The sequence below is a fragment of the Salmo salar genome, chromosome 13, assembly GCF_965601325.2.
Source record: "Salmo salar chromosome 13, fSalSal1, whole genome shotgun sequence".
NCBI lineage: Eukaryota > Metazoa > Chordata > Actinopteri > Salmoniformes > Salmonidae > Salmo > Salmo salar.
In genome coordinates, this window is record NC_138303.1 from 95,718,654 (window position 1) to 95,730,715 (window position 12,062).

The 12,062-nt window shown below is 41.9% G+C and overlaps 1 protein-coding gene across 2 annotated transcripts in view; it reads left to right on the forward strand.

Moving 5' to 3' along the window:
* The window catches only part of LOC106568167 (unconventional myosin-Vb), a 73,014-nt gene extending 66,021 nt beyond the window's left edge, over window positions 1-6,993 (forward strand). For both annotated transcript variants that reach the window (XM_014138255.3, XM_014138256.3), the window contains exons 32-39: window positions 360-509; window positions 683-834; window positions 1,001-1,090; window positions 1,357-1,507; window positions 1,941-2,229; window positions 2,920-3,094; window positions 3,697-3,777; window positions 3,882-6,993. In XM_014138255.3, coding sequence (XP_013993730.1) covers window positions 360-509; window positions 683-834; window positions 1,001-1,090; window positions 1,357-1,507; window positions 1,941-2,229; window positions 2,920-3,094; window positions 3,697-3,777; window positions 3,882-4,034 — 1,241 coding nt within the window. In that variant the 3' untranslated portion in view covers window positions 4,035-6,993. The remainder of the gene's footprint in view (window positions 1-359; window positions 510-682; window positions 835-1,000; window positions 1,091-1,356; window positions 1,508-1,940; window positions 2,230-2,919; window positions 3,095-3,696; window positions 3,778-3,881) is intronic.
* The last annotated feature ends 5,069 nt before the right edge of the window (window positions 6,994-12,062 follow it).

Sequence of the window (12,062 nt, forward strand, 5' to 3'; positions counted from 1 at the left end):
TACTGTCTATATTGGTCTCACTGAGCTGTAATAAAGGCCTAGTGAATACTGTCTATATTGGTCTCACTGAGCTGTAATACAGGCCTAGTGAATACGGTCTGTATTGGTCTCACTGAGCTGTAATAAAGGCCTAGTGAATACTGTCTATATTGGTCTCACTGAGCTGTAATACAGGCCTAGTGAATACGGTCTGTATTGGTCTCACTGAGCTATAATAAAGGCCTAGTGAATACTGTCTATATTGGTCTGACTGAGCTGTAATAAAGGCCTAGTGATGGACTAACAGTATGATGGTTAATATGTATTACTATGATGGTTATGGCAATATTAGTGACCACTTTGTCTTCTGCCCTTTCCAGTGTCTTTGACTGCAGCATCATCCCAGCCCACCAAGGCCAAGCCACAGCTGACCCGTCAGGTGACTGTCCAGCGCAGAGAGAAGGACTTTGAGGGCATGCTGGAGTACTACAAGGAGGACGAGGCTCTGCTGGTCAAAACACTCATCACTGGTACGACATTGCAACTCAAATCAGCTACGATATGACCGCATCACAAGTACAACACCTGTCCAGTCCAGAACGTAACATTATATTCTCAAATCCACACGATTACTACAATGATCACTGAAATTGTGGATGAACTTGTTTATAACAGTGTTATTATGTGCTGTTTGGTGTTCCAGACATGAAGCCCCATGCTGTATCAGCAACAGTGCCCTGCCTACCTGCCTACATCCTCTTCATGTGCATCCGCCATGCGGACTACATCAACGATGATCAGAAGGTCCACTCTCTGCTCACCTCCACCATCAACGCCATTAAGAAGGTCCTCAAGGTACAGACACAGAGTTCTTCTCACACATATGGATTGAGATTTCATACATATTTTAATGTCTGTTTGCGATGGATCTTTGGAAGTCAGTTGCAAGGAAAGATTGGTCAGAAATAAGGTACAGGGATTCTGGTATTTAACACACTTTCATTTTGCAATTCCAATGCAGAAAAACAATAATGACTTTGAGATGACCTCCTTCTGGCTGGCCAACACGAGTCGTCTGCTGCACTGTCTCAAGCAGTACAGTGGAGATGAGGTGAGACTTACTTTCATGTCTCAGAGATCATTCTGCTCATTATAAACTGTGAAGAGATGCTGGATGTTCAGTACTTGAGCTCATTGAAATAAGAGGTATATTGTCAGACATTTTATACAATCGGATTACTCCTTGATCTCTCTCCATACACAGTGCATTGGAAAGATGTACAGACTTTTGTAAATACAACATAAATACACTTGTTGTAAACTCTACAAATTGTAACTCTCTACAACTGTCATCCCTGTCTTGTTGTGTGTTCCCAGGCGTTTATGACTCAGAACACAGCCAAACAGAATGAGCACTGCCTGAAGAACTTTGACCTGGCAGAGTACCGCCAGGTGCTGAGTGATCTCTCCATTCAGATCTACCAGCAGCTCATCAAGGTGGCAGAGCACATGATGCAGCCCATGATCGGTGAGGAGCTGGGGAGCTAGGGGCCATGAGCTGTATGGTCCAAAAATTAGGGACAATGGAATTGGAAAGGGAACAACTTTTTCTTCATTCTGGGTTGATTGTACCGCTGTTTTCACATTGATATAATTACTTACATGGTATTTGGCTTTTATACTGTATGGTTATTCACTTCTATTACTGATCTACGTTTACACAGTTCAGTACTTATAGTTCAGTACTTATAGTTCAGTACTTATAGTTCAGTACTTATAGTTCAGTACTTATAATTCAGTACTTATAGTTCAGTACTTATAATTCAGTACTTATAGTTCAGTACTTATAGTTCAGTACTTAGGTTTCCTAAAGTTAGATGAATAAACAATCAAACCTATAGAAATGTATTAATGAATTAATACGTTACATGAACGACTATCTCCTTCTTTCCCCCGGACAGTGTCGGCCATGTTGGAGAGTGAGAGCATCCCCAGCCTGGCGGGAGTAAAGCCCATGGGTTACAGGAACCGCTCCTCCAGTATGGACGGGGAGGGCCCGGGGAGCTACACCCTAGAGGCCCTGATCAAACAGCTGGGCCAGTTCCACAGTGTGATGGGCGAGCATGGCCTGGACCCAGAGATAGCAAGCCAGGTGGTCCGGCAGCTGTTCTACAGCATCAACGCTGTCACCCTCAACAACCTGCTGCTCAGGAAAGACGTCTGTTCCTGGAGCACTGGCATGCAGCTCCGGTATGTTTACATATATACAGAACCTTGCTGGGGATGTTCTATATTACTAGGGCTTGTTTTTTTAATAAGAGCTGACCAGGAAAAACTCCAGGTTCTTAAAGGGAAACTCAGGCCAAAAACTATATTTTTGTATTTGTTTCATTATTCCACTGTTGGTAAAGTCCCAACATGTTTTGCATGTCAGCAATCAAGTTTTCAAGATATTGGACTTTCAAGAAGTAAAGTGTCACCAGCCACATCATCATGATGATGCAAAATGGGACTGTATGTCTTTAATTATTTGTTATTTTTATCTCTTGGACTAATGGAAAAAAATATATATTTTTAATTTACATTTTTACATTTTAGTAATTTAGCAGACGCTCTTATCCAGAGCGACTTACAGTAGTGAATGCATACATTTTTTATTTTTTTTTCATACTGGTCCCCCGTGGCAATCGAACCCACAACCCTGGCGTTGCAAACACAATGCTGGTGTTGTAAACACCATGCTCTACCAACTGAGCCACAGGGAACCCATTTAGGGGTGGAGTTTCCCTTTAACGGTACATACTGTATTGCTGAGAGGACAGGAGCACTCAGTACTGTTATAGAGAGGGAGAAGAACTGTAGCATAATGGGTTTGATGAAGGCTGTTCACTTAATTAAGAGGTGGCTCTATACTAAGTGTGTTTCACTGTGATTGGTCAGGTACAACATCAGTCAGATGGAGGAGTGGCTGAGGGGGAAGAACCTTCACCAGAGCGGGGCGGTGGTTAACATAGAGCCCGTTATCCAGGCCGCCCAGCTGCTGCAGGTCAAGAAGAAGACGTCCCAGGATGCCGAGGCCATCTGCTCCCTGTGCACCTCTCTCACCATGCAGCAGGTACACATAAACACCTGTTACACAAACATGTTACAAATCTGTTGCACATCACCAATCCTACTGCATCCAGCACACAGAGCTCCACTCTCATCATCACATCACCAATCCTACTGCATCCAGCACACAGAGCTCCACTCTCATCATCACATCACCAATCCTACTGCATCCGGCACACAGAGCTCTACTCTCATCATCACATCACCAATCCTACTGCATCCGGAACACAGAGCTCTACTCTCATCATCACATCACCAATCCTACTGCATCCGGCACACAGAGCTCTACTCTCATCATCACATCACCAATCCTACTGCATCCGGCACACAGAGCTCCACTCTCATCATCACATCACCAATCCTACTGCATCCGGCACACAGAGCTCCACTCTCATCATCACATCACCAATCCTACTGCATCCGGCACACAGAGCTCTATTCTCATCATCACATCACCAATCCTACTGCATCCGGCACACAGAGCTCTACTCTCATCATCACATCACCAATCCTACTGCATCCGGAACACAGAGCTCTACTAACAACTCTGACTATGTCTCAAAGTTCACAGGAAGAGTATTAACCAGTGTCTTATTTGTCGTACAGATCGTAAAAATTCTCAACCTCTACACCCCGCTCAACGAGTTTGAGGAAAGAGTCACTGTGTCCTTTATCCGAAACATCCAGGTAACAATACTTAATCTATTTAATCAATTATTTTCGGTCAATTTTTATATTTTTTCTTTTATATATATTTTTGAACCAAATGTTGTCTATCTTGTTGTCCTCAGAATCGTCTGCAGGATAGGAACGATGTCCCAATCCTCCTGGTGGACACCAAGCACACCTTCCCTGTCCTGTTCCCCTACACCCCTTCCGCCCTCAGCCTGGAGACCCTGCACATCCCTGCCAACCTAAGCCTAGACTTCCTCACTCGAGTCTGAGGCTTCAGCAAGGCATACCCACAGGCCTGGTTCTTAGCAAAGAAGAGCAGAGCCCAACAGAGCTCCCTCTAACCTGGGTAACTTACTTCCAGCTGTTGATCTCAACAGCAGAGGGCGACAAGACTCCAGGACTCACTGGAAGACAAAGAACCTTCCAACTGACCAACAATGGAGTCTGTCAAGTCTCTGTCTGTGTAAATCCAGCAGAATGTGGTATTAAGTCATCCTTCATACCTGTCCACAACTGCAGCCTCCCTTGGTGTCTTCTACAGCTATTGAGATGCTGTGCTTCAATGATTAACCATCAGCTCTGTCCCATGCAGTCATTTATTTTATTCATTGTAAGAAGTCATAATGGTAAGCCCACTGTAATTAATTCCTCTCACAGATTAATTGAATCTGTGTAAATGTATGCACTCACACTTCCATAGACAAAGCATTAATTTCCAGTTAGCCACTCTGCCTAGCATTCAAGGTGTCTTGTTCTACTGTGTCACTGTCTGTCTTCCTCACGAGGAGTTAATTCTCTGTCTCAGCCGTACTCCACTCTAGGAGCAGACAGGAGCAGCACTGCACTGCAGTGGCTCTGTTGGGGACTCACACTGCACACAGCCCTGTAGCTCTGCTTCTCTCTATCTTTCCTACGCCTTGAGGAATCCTCAGTCTTCTGAGGCTCAAGTTTAATTTGGTATCTTACATAATAGTTTCTTCTGTCTTTAGATAAGAGCACACAGTTTCCTGCGTGGTCCAGGAAGTCTGAAGCTCTCAACAGAGAGATGTGTTGTTGTTTTTACTCTGAATTCAATTTATCGGACTCTGCTATCTCATTGAAACGTTCGGTATCGTCTCAGAATAAGGAGAAACAAAGCCAAGCTTTATGTAAGTGAGGATTAAGTAAGTCCGACAGATGCATGTGTCGGAGAACTTGAGTAGAGAGGGCAGGAGAAAGTGCATTTTAAAATGGAACTAGAGAGGTGTAATACACGAGACATTGAGTGTCCTGTACGGAGTAAGATAACAGCAATTCCAGCAGGACAGTCTTAGCCTGGTTACAGATCTGTTTGTGCTGTCTTGCCAACTCCTGCATGGCATGACGATGACTGGCAGGTGTTGGTAAGACGGCACCAACAGATCTGTGGCCATGCCAGGACAGTCTGCTGCAGGACAGAGCGATTCAATGGAAGTGAGAGACTGTTTATTAGTAAGTGAGACCAGAGAAAATGAGAAGTACCACCAGACAGGTAGAGGAAGAGCCACACAGCTATCAAAGACTACTGATGAGAGGACTAATGAAACTTGACAGTACATTTTGATCCTAAGTAATCGAGAGCGACGTTTGTCTGATTTCTCAAAGGATGTCTTCTTTGTTTCCGTTCCCTTGGACTGCCGTTACAGTTGTGATGTGGAAGGTAACTTCATTATGATACTCCGATACCCTCAGTCTTCACTTGAGATAAAGTGCCCTCAGCTCCATGAAACTGGAGTAAATAATAAAAGATCATGTCTGCAACTCCACTGTGTTTCCGCTTCGTTCTGCCAATCCTATTGGTTAGAAAACACTAATACTGGTGTTGCTCCTCTGTGGAGTTGTAAGCGCCTTTTCAAATCCCAGAACTATTAGTGAGCGGTTCCCCTAGCCTCCATTCAGAGAAATCAGAGCAGCTTTTACTAGAGCAAAGCCGGTGTGTGGAAAGTCTCTAGCTACTAACAATGCCAGTAATGTGTACAGGAGTATCCCTGATTCACCTCGTGTTTTGTTTGGAATATGTTCATGTGGTCTGTTTCTTTTTGAATACAGTGGAGTTTTTTATGGTAAAGGGGACAGAGTTGTTCTAACGCTACTACTCGTCCATTTTGAGTGTCATTCCTTTTCCTCTGTATGTTTCGCACAGTGTGTTTTTATAACTTAGTCCTCTGTGGATTGTGGGACATTATAGCAGAGAGTTTCAGACTCTCTTGTGGGACAAACACCCTCTCTGCTGCTCTCTGTCAGTTATAAAGAATTTGGTATTGCTTATGTTAAGACTGGAAGAGTGATGCCGAAACGTTGGTGGTTTACCCAATACATTACTGGGAGCTTGTATATAGTGTGTAACTCTTTATTTTTATAGCCTACAGTTTACTCGCCGTTAGTCAGCACCTCCTACACAACATTTTTCTGAGTGTTCGCCAACTCAAGCTTTTTTATACGACTGGAAGTTCACCACTTTTCACTGCATTCCACACTATATGTCAAAACTCACGATCATATACCCATTATATCATGAGGCTATACACAGAATAATATATTTCACAGGGGCCACACCCCCAGAGAGGCCTTTAGTCAATGTGCCCTGTGTGCCATAAAAGTTTGATAAATGTATACATTGTTTGTGTTTTCTATGTCATAAGTTTCATTGCTGAAAATGAACAGGAGTAAAGGAACTGGTGTGTGATTTAGAGTATGGATGCAAGCATTCATACATTGATATGTTGTCCTTAATTTTGAAGCTTTTTCTAAAGCAGAGGTCTTACTTGCCCTAAAGTTTATTGTTGATGTGTTTTATTGAAGTGTGTTGCATGTATGCAGAATAGTACATGTTGCACAATATCAATTTGGTGACCTGGACACATTTATTCTGCCAACATCTCATTGAATGATCGAGGATTGTGAATGATGTATTTATGTACTTAAATTAATAGATGTTAGATGAAGCATTGAAAACTCCCAATGATCTGCTTTTGTGGATGAGTAAATGATAAGTACATTCATATGCCAGTGGTTTGTGTGGTCGGGGTGAGGTACAATTTTTCTCTTATATCTCTATAATTAGGAAACTTATTTAGTCAGTGGGTGAAAATAATATACAATGAAAAATACAATGTATTGACTCGGTTTGAACAAAATGTAACCTCACAATCTTTCTTAGAAAGAAATGCATTACAAAAGGCCAAATAAAAATTGAAAATGTTGAATACATGTTTTGTGTTATGAATTATGTACTGAAAATACTTTGGGGGTTTTGATAGAATACCAAAAACTTCAGAATTGCATTATAAGCTGTGTGGAGTTCCCCTGGGGAAGTTTTAAACTACTCAGAAGGACAGATCACTCTGTCCTAAAGACCTGTCAGTATACTTTAACAGCACTGTATAGGCACGGCAGCATGGTGCATCTGCATTGGTGTTGTGAGATCTCACTCTACTCTTAGCTAATAGCACAACTACAGATGGGAAGATGAACCACAGCCTTGCAACCACCTGGCATCTGTGGGTATTGGTAGAATGTTCGTCCCCCCCCCCCTCTTCCCCGTTTTTCTCTCTCCTCTCGCTCCCCCCCCCCCCACACACACACACACACACACACACACACACACACACACACACCACACACACACACACACCCACACACACACACACACACACACACACACACACCACACACACACACACACACACACACACACAGCCGGTGTGTGTAAGGCTTTGTGAATGTGGCTCTTGGTTGTTTCCCATGGTAGCAGTCTGTTGGTTGTTTCCCATGGTAACATACTGTTGGTTGTGTCTCTACTGTACCTGAGCAGCTGCACCTGAATGGCTGTCTCTCTATCTCAGGTGTCCGAGGTTACCCTTCAGTATCTCCGGTGGTTGGTACCTCTGTTCTCAGAACAAGCTGATCAGTGAGGAAATGATAGGTAGTGTTGCATGGCTTAATTTGGTTTTGTTTTTAAATATATTTTTAAGTATTTTCTATGTTTAGTGGATAGATAGCGATAGAGGTGAGAGGTAGGAGAGAGAATGCTGAAAGAGCAGTGGATCTGATATGAACCCAAGCTGGGAATGGTACATTGTACATGTGCTACAGAGGCAGCGGCTTAGACCGCTAGAACACACCAGACCAAGTTTACATTTTTGTTTGACAGTAAGGCTGACAGACAGGTTGATCTTTATTGACAGAACCACCAACATTATCTCTGTCTACTGTCTGGCACTCTTATCACAAATTACAGTTCCACAGATTCCGGGTTTTAGTAGGTTTACATAGATGAAAGTGTCTCAGACGAGCATGTGGTCAAATTGGCCTTTACAAACCACACATGGTTCCTCTCCACCAGAAACCTCAGAGAACACCATCTCATCTGATAATGATTAGAAGAGGGTATAAACATTGTGAGGACATGACGACATTCACTCTACATTCTGAATGTTGAACATAATTACAGAGTGACGTAAGGAAGGGGATTTCTTGACCAACTGGTCAAAAGATATGCTGGTGATGCAAGATTACGTGCCATGGAAAGTCCTACAGATGTAGGATCTTAATTTGACCACCCTGTTGCAAAATAACTTTCCTGCAATGCAATAAATGTAAAACTTGTAGGTTATTTGAGGTGTAGCCTTTTACACTAGTACCCGTAAATGGTTGAAAATGGCAGATTTGGGCACTAATAAGCACCTACGTTGGAGCGTAGTGGCTATACAGTAACATGCTGTACATGACATCAGAGCTCTGGCTCTGCGCTTCACAGTGCTGCATGGTTTTTGACTGACAGCTGTTCTGAACTTGAGCACTGTGAGCAACAAGAAATTTCCCCCATCCATCCTGCTAATTGGGCAACTTTTGGAACTCTTTTGTTGTCTGAGAGAGGGAATTTCTGTAAATTAAGAGGAATCTGTATTTTAAAAGATGACACATTGAGGATTAGAATAAATACCGCTTTGATGTCATGCAAGTGAGCCAAACACCCGTGAGTCCAAATGTGCACTTCACATTTGCAAATCATAAAACTCATTTAATATACAGTGTCAACGTTTATGATCAATATATTTGTTGTACAGTTACAAGATGACATGTCGTCATACCCTGGGTTGTTCTGAACAGAATCAGCCTATGTTTGTTTATTGTTAAGATAATTTGTCGCGGCACACGCACCTGAATGCACTCACCACTCCTTTCTATGGGCATCAACATTACAGTCTGTTTCTATGAACTGCCTTGTGAAAGCCTAACACTGTAAGATCATATTTTATAACTTAGCTAGTCATGATGGCAATAGTACAAGCTTTCAAATCATGCCCACCTGAACCCAGATTGTGATTTATAATGGACTGTTTCTGGATTGCGTAAACAACAACAGTAATTGTGTGATGGTTGTGTTCCAAATGAAACAAATGTGTAGTTGCGCCTCAATGGCACAGCAAGGGGAGCTCAAAAAAGTACCTTATAGTTGAAGACTTCTTTGAGTCATAAAAGTGCATTGAAATTGTTAAGAAACTGTGCACACTTTAGAGAGGTATGTGTCCACTTGGAGACACCAGTTAGTCCTCCCACTCAAACCCTTGTCATTTCTTTGTCTTTATTTTCATCTACTCCACATGTTCCAGGAATAGTCTTATCATGTTCCTGAACGTATCCAGAGTATTTTCAGATTTCGTTATCAACAAATGTGGTGAAAAGTAGACTAAATGTACAATTCACATAACATCAACATTGTAGTGTTTGGATTCGGTCTTGTGTCAGATAAACTGTTGTGTATGTGTACTCACTCCCTTTGGTCTAATCATTTCCTCCTTATCTTTAAACGGTTCCCTTTCAATTGCTACCATGGTTAAGCATTTCATTTTTCTTCTGAAGAAACATTTCATTTTAGCCCTATCCATATAGACCAATTCCCACAAGCGTAAATGGTTAAAAAGGCTTCTGAAGTTTGTAATCTTCTCTTTGAAATTACAGACTTGATATTCCCTTATGAAAAATGTATTAACCCTTACAAAAATGTCCATTAATTATAATCCACGTAATAATTCATATTTCCTGTTGCTGCAGGGTTATTTTCCATGTGTAGTTTAGCAGAGATGACCTGGGAAGCCTTTTTAACCCTTTACGCTTGTGGGAATTGAGATTTTTCACCCCCCCCCCCCCCCCTCGAGTCAATACATGTTAGAAGCACCTTTGGCAACGATTACAGCTGTGAGTCGTTTTGGGTAAGTCTCTAAGAGCTTTGCACACCTATATTGTGCAATATTTACCTATTATTCTTTTCTAGATTCTTCAAGCACTGTCAAGGTGTTGGGGATCATGGGTAGACAGCAATTTTCAAGTCTTGACATAGATTTTCAAGCAGATTTCTGTCAAAACTGTAACTTGGCTACTCAGGAACTTTCACTGTCGTCTTGGTAAGCAACACCAGCGTAGATTTGCCTTTGTGTTGTACATTATTGTCCTGCTGAAAGGTGAATTCCTCTCCCAGTGTCTAGAGTAAAGTAGACTGAAGCATGTTTTCCTCTAGGATTTTGCCTTTGCTTGGCTCCATCCCGTACCTTTTCATCCTGAAAAACTCCCGTCTTTGCCGATGTCAAGCATACCCATACCATGATGCAGCCACCATCATGCTTGAAAGTAAGGGGGCAGTTACTCAGTGATGTGTTGGATTTGGCCCAAACGTAAGGCTTTGCATTTAGACCAAAAAGTTTATCCCTTTGCCATATATTTTGCAGTATTACTGCTGTGCCTTGTTGCATGTATGTTTTGGAATATTTTTATTCTGTATATTTGTATTCTTGTTTTTACTCTGTAATTTAGGTCATTATTGTGGAGTCACTACAATGTTGTTGATCCATCCTCAGTTTTCTTCCATCACAACCATTGAACTGTGTGGTTTAATCATTAACTTGACCATGCTTAAAGATATATTCAAAGTCTGATTTGTTATTGTTACCCATCTACCAATCACTGCCTTTCTTTATGAGGCTTTCGAAAAGCTCCCTGGTCTTTGTAGTTGAATCTGTGCTTGAAATCCAATACTTGACTGAGGGACATTACAGATAGATGTTGTATGTATGGGTGACAGGGGAAGGGGTAGGCATTCAAAAAACATGTCAATCCCTATTATTTCACACAGATTGAGTCCATACAATTTATTATGTGATTTGTTAAGCCAAATGTTACTTCTGAACTAATTTAGGCTTGCCTAAACAAAGGGGGTGAACACTTATGCAATAACTATATTTTAGTTATTTAATTTTATTAATTTATTTATTTTCACATTATGGAGTATTTTGTGTAGAACAATGACAAAATGTTTCAATTAAATTTATTTCAATCCCACTTTGTAACATAATGTGAAAAATGTTTAACACTTTCTATAGGCAATTTCTATAGGCACTGTGCCTGTTATAGAATAATGCAAAACTGATGATGTTGAGTGCAACCTTGGTTAGATAAACAAGCAAAAGGAAGCAGGAAGCTCACAGAGTTGCAGTGCAGCGGAGAGATTAATGTGGCTGCCAGAGACATAGTTTCAAAGAGTTGCTTATTTTGGTGTGGCTTCACTGGAAATGAGCCCTTCAATAGTAGTAAGAGATCACCGTGTGGCTTCATAGTTGGGATAGAGGATATATCTGAAGGATGAGGTCAGAGGTGGCATAAGCAGCACTTACTCTACCAATCTGTTTACATAGCTGATGGAGATGTGTTTTTATGGTTTTTGATTAATGATGTCATTTTGTTGTTGTGTTTGAGGTTTTTGCTGTTGTTTCTCACTCCATCAATACAGTTTTACCCTTTTCACCAGAACACAGGGACCATGCATCATCCTTAAGCACTTTGCTAAATAGTCATTACACACAGTCAAAGGATGAGGATCTAGACCACAATGAAAGAGTGCAAAACAGACTAGAGAACAGACTCCCAGGGCTGTGTGAAGTGCTGCAGAGCAGAGAGGAGGCATGAGGTAAAAAACCACAGCAGATGATGTTTGTGAGATGAGTGCAGAGATAAGGCCACCAGCGTGTGGTTTCATAGGGGGAGGCGGGGCAGGCTGCTTGGTTCCTTCAGAACTCTGGAGAGTGAGGTGTGTGCCAACCAGGCTTTACGGAGCATTGCAGAGAATGGTGTGCAGCTAGGCAAGTGTTGACTAACCTTTCACCCTTCTCATAACCATCTCCCCTCATTCAGGTATCAGTGTAGTGCATAGGGGTATACTACAAAGCAGGATCAATTAGTTATAGCCAGCTTATTTTGAAAACAGCCAGAAACAACTGCTTTTG